The sequence below is a fragment of the Mus pahari genome, chromosome 14 (assembly GCF_900095145.1).
Source record: "Mus pahari chromosome 14, PAHARI_EIJ_v1.1, whole genome shotgun sequence".
Taxonomy (NCBI): domain Eukaryota; kingdom Metazoa; phylum Chordata; class Mammalia; order Rodentia; family Muridae; genus Mus; species Mus pahari.
Genome location: NC_034603.1, coordinates 38,976,751 through 38,986,528, shown reverse-complemented (window position 1 = coordinate 38,986,528; position 9,778 = coordinate 38,976,751). Strand labels below are relative to the sequence as shown.

Here is a 9,778-nt window from a genome sequence, read left to right as displayed (position 1 = left end):
AGCAGGCTGAGCAAGCCAAAGGAAGCAAGCCAGTAAAGAACATTCCTCCATGGCCTCTGCATCAGCTCCTGCTTCCTGACCTGCTTGAGTTCTAGTCCTGAATCTTTTAGTGATCAACAGCAGTATGGAAATGTAAGCGGAATAAACCCTTTCCTCCCCAACTTGCTTCTTGGTCATGATGTTGTGCAGGAATAGAAACCCTGACTAAGACATGGAGTGTCTGCTTTCTCCATGACCAGTAGCTCTTTAGGAGGTATTGCATACTTAGCACTGAGATTTGAATTTAGTAGCTCATGACATCTGAGTGAAACACCACTCACTCATTGCTCAATAGCCTACATTTATTTAATTTATATTTTTTATTAACTTCAAAGTAGTATGTTTCCATAAGTAACTTTTATACATTGTTATTTTTCATTAATCCATTCCCATCCACACCTCTCCTGTCACACAATTCCTATCACTTAAATTTAAATCCCATTTTCATATAGTAAATGTTGTACTCTATCTTCACCCCTCAAGTCCTTTTATCCAACCTGTCTCTTGGGATCATTAGAGTTTACCTACCTCTAGAAACACCCCAAACAAGCTTTATATGTCCCTACTTCTAGATGAAAAGCTACAGGTAATTAATGACTGGTGAGAAAGAGAGAGACATTCAGTCTTCTCTTGAAATGAGTCCCTCATAGGTTATCCAATCCCAGGTGTTCAGCATATGCATACCAGCAGCACTTAATGGACTCAGCAGAATGTGTGTGTGTGTGTGTGTGTGTGTGTGTGTGTGTTTGTGTGTTTTGTATTATGTATTTGTGTTTGTACAAATAATTAGACAAAAAGGTTTAAATTTGAAATGGAAAGGAGGGACACAGGAAAAATAAAGTGAGACAGGAGAAGACCAGAGATGCTGTAAATGTGTACAGAGGTAAAAAAAATATTTAAAATTAAACATACAAATCAAAATATGTAAAGCTAGGATTAAATATATGATAGAAAACTTGTGAAATTTTCCTCTTTAGGCAATGGATTGCCTTATTAAATAGAATATTTCCCAATTCCATCTACTTTATGTGAGTTCTATTGGCTTTATTTCTTCTGTGTGAGTGTGTGTGTATGTGTGTGTCAGGAGGGTGGTATGCATACATATATAAATGTATATTTACCAGTGTGAGTGCATGTATGAGTAGGGAGTCACACCGTGCATCTACATGTGAGTGCACTAAATTGATGTTAGGAATCTTCCTCAGTTGCTCTCTTATTCATGGAGAGAGACCATTCCATCATATAAACCCAGAACTCAACAATGGAGCAATTCTGGCTAGCCATACCCTGGGGAAGAAGCTGTCTTAGCTTCTGAGCCTGAAAGAACAGGGGGACACAATACAAATATAGCATGTAAATGGAATCTTGCTATGTAAATTCTAGTCCACACTCTCTTGCTGCAAACTCTTTAAGTGCTGAGCCATCTTGCTGTCTCCCAGGTGCTTTTCAGGTGTAGTGAAACTGGAAAGGAAATATTTGGGGTGGTGGGCTGTGAAAGGCAGCTTGGTCCCTGGTCAAACACAGGCTTGAAATCCCAGTGACCCTGCAGGGATTGTAGGTGTTTTGCTGCACTCCTGAATCCCCAGCTCCTGTCCCGTAGCTACTGCACACCACAACCCTCCCATAGAGAGGTCTTTAGCCATCAGTCATGTAGGAGCAGCACCCCAAGCCCTCCCACATGCAGATAAGTTATCCCCAAGATATGAGACCAAGCCAATGGGAAGTACCTACTGTTAAACCCTGACCCACCCCAAAACTGTATATAAGAATACTATCCAGGAGTAAAAATGTGTGAGAACTACTCCATCCTCTGAGAGCTTCTGTCATAAGAGCTGTGATACTGCCACTTGGGAAGTGGTATGCTCTCCTGAAACACCACCAGAAGCCCTTTCCCCACCCCTGCACTCCTCCATGACTAGTCAGCCTCTCATGGGCTCAGCCTGACCTGACTCAGCGCAGGAAGATGGGTGCAGTATCTTGGAGCAACTGAGGTGGAGGCAGCAGTGGGGGTGATTTCCCCCTCCCTGCTTGCACTCACTTCCATTTGCCTGAACCCTTGCACCCAGCTGGGCCACTGATCTCTGTGGAAAGCCTCCAGCACACAGGCCCACAAAAACTTCTATGTGTACATGATAACAGATACATTCCATCTGGGAGGTCTTGGAGAAAGTGATCTGGGAAGAGCCGGGATCTCTCTTGGCACTTTGAGGAGACATGTCCTGAGCCAGACAGACCTTTCCCACAGACATGAGTGGCCAGCTTGCTGCACTCAGGAGATGTTAGAAGTATTCCTATAGATGACAGTGCACATCTATACATCCTGATTTCAGAGGCAAGTTAGCCCTTGAAGGCTGGTCCTCAAGGGCTACTTGTGTGAATTAATGCTACACTCAGTGCTCTCACCAAATTATCTCCAACACCTCATCCATGGCAGTATTGCCTTGTACTTTGGACAACTAGCATGTATTAAAGAATGAACTTGGATTCTAGTACATGGGGTGACCTACTGTCTGTCTTGTCTTGAGCTCCTTTGAAATAAAATGGTGAGATGAGATTTGTGTTTGTGTTTGCATATTAATTATAGTTCTGGAGGCTGGGAGTCTAAGATTGAAAACTATGACTACTCAGCTTCAAAAATAGAATATAAAAAACAAACAGTTACCTACAAGAAAGAAAGGATGTCCTTTCCCACAACAGTTTCCCCATTCTTAGAAGATAAGTATTGGCCAATTATTAAGGGGAATGCTCCCATGACTCCAAACACTCACATTAGACCTGTATCCCTTACTTGTATGTTGGTAACTAAAATTCAGCGTAAGTTTCAGAAGGGATGAAGGACACTCAAATGTTAGCCATGCACAAGGCTTGTTTGTACCAAAGATAACAGTATAAAATACACCAGAGATTGCTAGGCCTGGGGACAGGGAACCAAGTCTATATCCTGAACCATGGAATCTCTGGTATCCTAGACCTTCCCGTCAGACCCACAATCTCAGGACTTGCAGAAGGATGTTGTCAGGACTGCAATGGTGGGTCCACTAGGATCTGCCAGGAGGAGACATCCACTCCACTGTCTGTAATCTCCCCAACTACTCTATGAACTCCAACAGGGAGAGTCCACAGTCCCCAAATTATAGGTGAGAAAACTGAACTCAGTAAAGCTAGTGGATCATCTCATATGTGAACTGAGGACAGAGTTATACCTGTGAATTCACCCTTTAGTCTCAGCCTCAAGAGCAAGTCTTGCACAGAGTAAGAAATCAATAAATATCTGAAGTTTGAATGAATGTCACACAGAATTATTAGTCACATTAACAATTGAACTAGGATCTTCTACACTAAACTCACATTTTTTCTGCACTGAGCTTCTCAGAATGTATCAATGTCCATAGCCTGTATGTTATACAGCTTACACAGATGCCTAACTTGATCCAGATGTTGAAGAATCAATGAAAGGTAAGAAGGAAGGAAGGCAGAATGGAAGGAAGTTAGGAGGGAAGGAACAAAGGAAGGAAAGGAAAGATTGAATGAACAGACAACCCTAATATGAACATTTCTCTTAATTTTTCTCTCTTTTATTCAGGGGCCATTCCAAAAGTACATATGAAACAAGAAGACGAGACTCTTTACCCCACATGGTCAATGAAAAGGGAGAATTTGTTCCAAAAGTTGACAAACCTACTACTCTTCCAAAAATTGTGCACAAGAGGCTCAGAAAACTTGTTCAGGAATAGTTGGTATCCATGTGCACCAGAAGAAGGAGGGCATATGATTAAGATCAAAGACTTATTTAGTCCAAACAGAGGTACCCATAAAAAGCCTCAATTAGTCATAATAGAGGGGGCTGCTGGGATTGGGAAGTCAACACTGGCCAGGTTGGTGAAGAGAGCCTGGAAGGAAGGCCTGCTCTACAGGGATCGCTTCCAGCATGTCTTCTTCTTCAGCTGCAGAGAGCTGGCCCAGCACAAGCAGCTGAGTCTAGCTGAGCTCATAGCACAAGGCCAGGAAGTGCCCACAACTCCCATCAGGCAGATCCTGTCTCACCCTAAGAAGCTGCTCTTCATCTTGGATGGCATAGATGAGCCAGCATGGGACTTGGAGGAACAGAATCCTGAGCTATGTCTGCACTGGAGTCAAACACAACCTGTGCACACTCTGCTGGGCAGTTTACTAGGGAAATCCATCCTCCCTGGGGCTTCCTTATTGCTCACAGCTCGGACCACAGCTCTACAGAAGCTTATTCCTTACTTGGGGCAGCCACGTTGGGTGGAAGTCCTGGGGTTCTCTGAGTTGGAACGGGAGGACTATTTCCACAAATATTTTGTGAAGGAGTGCGATGCAATTAATGCTCTTACATTGGTGGTATCTAACCCAGTGCTCCTGACCCTGTGTGAGGTTCCCTGGATGTGCTGGTTGGTCTGCTCTTGCCTGAAAAAGCAGATGGAGCAGGGTGGAGTCTTCTCACTGACCTCACAGACCATCACAGCCCTCTGCCTGAAATACCTTTCCCTGACAATCCCAAGGCAGCACATGAGGACCCATCTCAGAGACCTCTGCTCATTGGCTGCTGAAGGCATCTGGAAAAGAAGGACCCTGTTCAGTGAGAGCGACCTCTGTAAGCAAGGGTTAGCAGAGGATGCCATTGCCACTTTCCTGGAGACTGGTGTCCTTCAAAAGCAGCCCAGCTCTCCGAGCTACAGCTTTGCCCACTTGTGCCTCCAGGAGTTCTTTGCAGCCATGTCTTACATCTTGGAGGATAGTGAGGAAAGATGTGGTGATGTGGAATTCAAAAGAACTGTGGAAACACTGATAGAAGTGTATGGAAGACATGCCCTGTGTGAGGTACCCACTATACGCTTTCTATTTGGTCTTGTGAATGAACAGGGAATGAGAGAAATGGAAAAGATCTTTGACTGCAAACTGCCTTTGACAAAGTCAAAGCTGCTATGGAGCATCCTAGGGAACCCACCCTATCAACAACATCATCTGGGTTTGCTCCACTGTCTGTATGAGAATCAGGAAGAGGTGCTCCTGACATATGTGTTACATAATTTTCACTTAACAGGGCCTGACACAAATTACATGGAATCCAGAGTGTTGCAGACAAATGTGAAGCACCTGGTGGTACAGACAGACATGGATCTCATGGTGGTCACTTTCTGCATTAAGTTCTGCAACCATGTGACGAGTCTTCAGGTGAACATGAAAGGACAGCAGGGACATAAGCTGACAGTCGCCAGGATGGTTCTGTGAGTATGGAGACACAGCCCACTCTCCAGATTCCCTGTGGATCCCATGAACCCACATGTTCTGAGCAACACCGGCACTCTTAGCTAGTTCCAGGGCAGTGGGGTACAGGTCATTATAGACATCTAACTGCTGAATCTGACCACATTTCTCTATTCACCTCTGTGTGCTTGATCCTAGGATGGGACTATGAACTTTTCTCCCCCTATGCCTCGGTGAGGAACACCCAGCTTCTCTGATTCAAATCATCTTCACCCTTCACAGGGCTCCAATGGACACAGCTACTGATCTTCCCTCTTAGCATGCTTTCTCTCTGAGAAACAGCTCATTCCTGCAGGCACCATCCCCTATCTGTATGACAGTAACCTTGGCCTTGAGATCTTTGCCTATCACCTCAGAATGCATATGTATGTGAATCCCTACTGTTTCACTGCCCAGATAATATCTGTGTGTGTCAATGAAGCCAGCCTGGCACTGGCACCTCACATGAAAGGCTTCCTAATCTTCTTCTGCCAATCCCAATAACAAGGTACACTTCTTCCAGGGGTTGATACTACTGTGCAGTATGCCTTACTTAGAATCAGTATGTGTTTCCTTCCCTCTACAAGATTCATGCCATTAATATTTATTAAATACTTATTTTAAACAAGCCTCTACCAATCAATCAAAAGAGGAGAATACAATTGCTGTCCGAGGACCACAGAAACTGTGAGAGAAGACAGCCGATTACTCTAATTACATAGGGAGTGACTCTTGCAATGATCAGGCACATACCAGGTATCAGGGAGGGGAGTGTTTACTTAAGTGGAGAGATTCTCAGGGGTAGTAATGTTTTATATAAGTCTACTGCTTTTACATGTTGAAACTGTTTCCTAATTATCTGAGCTAGAAGAGCTAGGAATCTTCTCCTTCTATTCCTATTGTAGTACCAGGGAAATGTTAGTGATCCCCCAAAAAAGACAAGAGTGAATCTGATGCAAATCACAGCAGGGTCTACATTCTATTTGAGCTATCTCACACACATACCCCCAATGCACCACTGTCATGCAGGATGATTTTGGTAGTGAGAGTGCCCCAAATATCTACTGGGGCAAGGCTTTATAGTAAGCAGCAACCAGGGAGTACATGTGCAAGCATCTAATGGGAAAGATGCTGTGGCCTTTAACATAATTGGCTGGTGCTGGGAGTCATATTATAAATATAGTTTCTGCTTTCCTCTGTATTGGTGATCTGTATTGACTTGTAACCTGGTGGTGCAGATTTGCTGGGGGAATAACCGAGAGACACTGGGCTTGTTGAGGGTGTAACCTGGAAACATTGATTTTGTTGAGGATTAGCCTAGAGGCTGGATCTAGGCTTGGGTTTTGTTAGGGGCCAACTTGGAAACTAAGGTACCAGCCTGTTAGCTTACCTGATTTCAAACTTAGGTCAGGTTCTCTAAAAGGGAGTATGAACTTAAAAGATTTGGCATCTCACTATTACTCTTAGGTTTGGTCTTTTCATAGCATACCAAATTTCCTGGGTGTTCTGTGTCAGAAACTTTTTATTGTAACATTTTCTTTGACTGATATATTTGACTGATTTTTTTCTATAGTATCTTCTACACCTGAGATTCTCTCTTCTATCTCTTGTATTCTGTTGGTGGTGCTTGCATCTGTAGTTTCTGTTCTCTTGCCTAGGTTTTCCATCTCCAGAATTTCCTCAGTTTGTGTTTTCTTTATTGGTTCTTTTTCCATTTTCAGGTCTTGAACAGTTTTATTCATTTTTCATCTGTTTGATTGTACTTTCCTGTATTTTTAAGAGATTTATTAATTCCCCCTTTATAGGCCTCTATCATCTTCCTAAGATTGGATTAAAGGTCACGTTCTTGTACTTCAACTGTGTTAAGGTATCCAGGACTTGCTGTAGTAGGACAGATGGGCTCTGTTGTTGAAATATTTCCCTGGCTCTTGTTTATTGTATTCTTAAACTGTCTTTTAGCCCTCCGAGTTTTGTCATTAGTATAGGCTTATGTGCTGATTTCTGAGTTTATCTCTATTGGATGGGAGTTTTTTGTATTATTTTTCCCTTGGTTTTTGTTTCCTCTCTGTCTTCTGGCCTAAGTGGTCTGAAGTTCTGGTGACTAGGAAGGTGGCTCCTCAGGAGTTTTTTGCCCTGTATGGCCTCGGAGTTTTGTGTGATAAATTTGTCTCTGGGGTACCTAGTACCAGTGTGCCCTGGAGTCCTTGGTATTACAGTGGCCTATGGGAAAACAGGCAGAGTTGTGGGCCAGAAAAATAGAGTCTGGTATGGAATGCAGTTTGGTGGTGTTGAGTGTGTTTTAAGGAGGTTTGGCAGGCAAGGACTTGAAATGGGGCCTTACCTGGATATTTCTGGTGCCTGTGGGCTTCTGAAAGTGCAGGAAGAGTTGTGGGCCTGAAAATGGAGTTCAGAAGACAGGATGAAGTTTACCCCTGTTGGGTGTGCTTTAGGGGGATTTGGTAAGAGGGCATTTGGGGGAATGGGGGTGCTGGGTTTTATCTGACTGGACCTGAGGCCTGCAGGCATCAGGAAATGCAGGCAGAGCTGTCAACCAGAAAATGAAGCACTGGGACAGAGTCAAGGCTTTGAAATCTAAAAGCCTGTCACCAGTGACATACTTTCTGCCACAAAGACTCCTAAGCCTCCCCTACAAGCACCATGACTTGAACAAATATTCAAATATCCATGACTCAGGGTGACATCTCATTCAAAACACCACATCTAGCAAGCACAAGACCCTGGCTTTGATCCTCAGCCTAAAGGTAAAATTGTGTTATGCCCTTTAGTCTATTCTCTGTATACTTGCTTATGGGAAAACTGAGTCACACTTTATCTGTTATCTTATATTCATATTTGTTTTCTCAGTGAATCAAGGCTGTCTTCTCTAGAACTAAATGTCTAGTACAGTATCATTCTCAATAGCATTATGAAAATACCTACATAGAATAACACGGCCAGTTGGATCATTTTCCTATTCTTGGCCATTTTAGGTTGTTTCTAAGTATCTATGGTTACAAAAGTTAGTCTTGAAGGGCTTGAGACCAATGTTGTGAGTAGAAGTCTTATATGGAACTTCAGAAGAATTCTGAGGATGTACAAAGACAGAGGTCAAATAAGGAAAGGGGAACCAGGAACACCAGCCGGCTTTGAAAGCACACTGCCCTTAGGACTCTGAGGACAACCCCATCAGAGAGTGAAAGGCTCCAGCTACAAGTAAGAAAATAAAGTTGAAAGAAAAAGTCAGCCAGACAAGGCAAGGAGATAAACAAGAGGCCATTGCAAACAAGGAAAACAGTTCCAAGGCAGAATTGGCCAACACCAAGGGCAAGGGGGAAAATCAGCTCAGGAAATTAAGGTATCAAAGATGGCAGGGAGAGCAATTTCTCTGATTGTGGCTCATAATGCCACCTTAGGCTTTTTAAATAATGCAGTCTGGATTTCCATGTTCATTCATTGTAAATACTGACAATGCATCAAAACTGCCATCCTTGTGGGCTGGGAGAGTGGTTGAAATGGTAAGAGCACTGGTTGCTCATTCAGAAGATGTGAAGCCACTACCAACACCGACAGCAGATGGATAACACCACCTTTGACTATAGTCCCAGATGATCCTAGACTCGGCTTCTAACCTCTGCTGGCTCCCACCTCCATAGAGGACACAGAAAATCAGGCATAAAAATCATGCACATAAAGTAAAAAAACAAAGTAGGTAAATCTTTTTTAAAACATCATTCTTTGAACATAGCTTCTGGGACAGGCCCTGTTTCTGGCCATCATCGTCAGCCAGGAAGCAGATCTGAGCTCCAGACATCTTTGATCCTTCCCTGTCTAAGGTGAGGTGGCCTGCAGAGAGAACTCTGAGTCTCAGGAGAAAGTTGGACTCCCAGGAGTGCTGACAGAGGCTAATCGAATCTCAGGAAGAATAAGCTCCAGCCAGAGACAGCTATAACAACTAAAGCCAGAGATTACCACATGGCAAAAGGCAAATGTTAGAATCTTACTAACAGAAACCACGAACATTGGGCATCATCAGAACCCAGTACACCCACCACAGAGTCCTGGATACTCCAACACACCTGAAAAGCAAGATTCAAGTTAAAAATCATATCTTATGATGTTGGTAAAGGATTTTAAGAAGGAAATTAAAAACTCACTTAAAAAAAAATACAGGAGAACACGGCTAAACAGGTAGAAGGCCTTAAAGAGGAAGCACAAAAATCCCTTAAAGAATTACAGGAAAACACAACCAAACAGGTGATGGAATTGAAAAAAATCAAAGATCTAAATATAGAAGTAAAAACAATAAAGAAAATCCAAAGGGAGACAACTCTGGAGATAGAAACCATAGGAAAGAAATCAGGAACCATAGATGCCAGCATCAGCAACAGAATACAAGAGATGGAAGAGAGAATCTCAGATGCAGAAGATTCCATAGAGATAATGGACAGAACAATCGAAGAAAATGCAAAAT

General features: G+C 43.1%; 1 protein-coding gene across 1 annotated transcript in view; it reads left to right on the top strand.

The window, feature by feature from the left end:
• The window catches only part of LOC110331807 (NACHT, LRR and PYD domains-containing protein 1a-like), a 48,941-nt gene that overhangs the window by 12,108 nt on the left and 27,055 nt on the right, over positions 1 to 9,778 (top strand). The window contains exon 3 of the mRNA XM_029546118.1: positions 3,623 to 5,288. Coding sequence (XP_029401978.1) covers positions 3,623 to 5,288 — 1,666 coding nt within the window. The remainder of the gene's footprint in view (positions 1 to 3,622; positions 5,289 to 9,778) is intronic.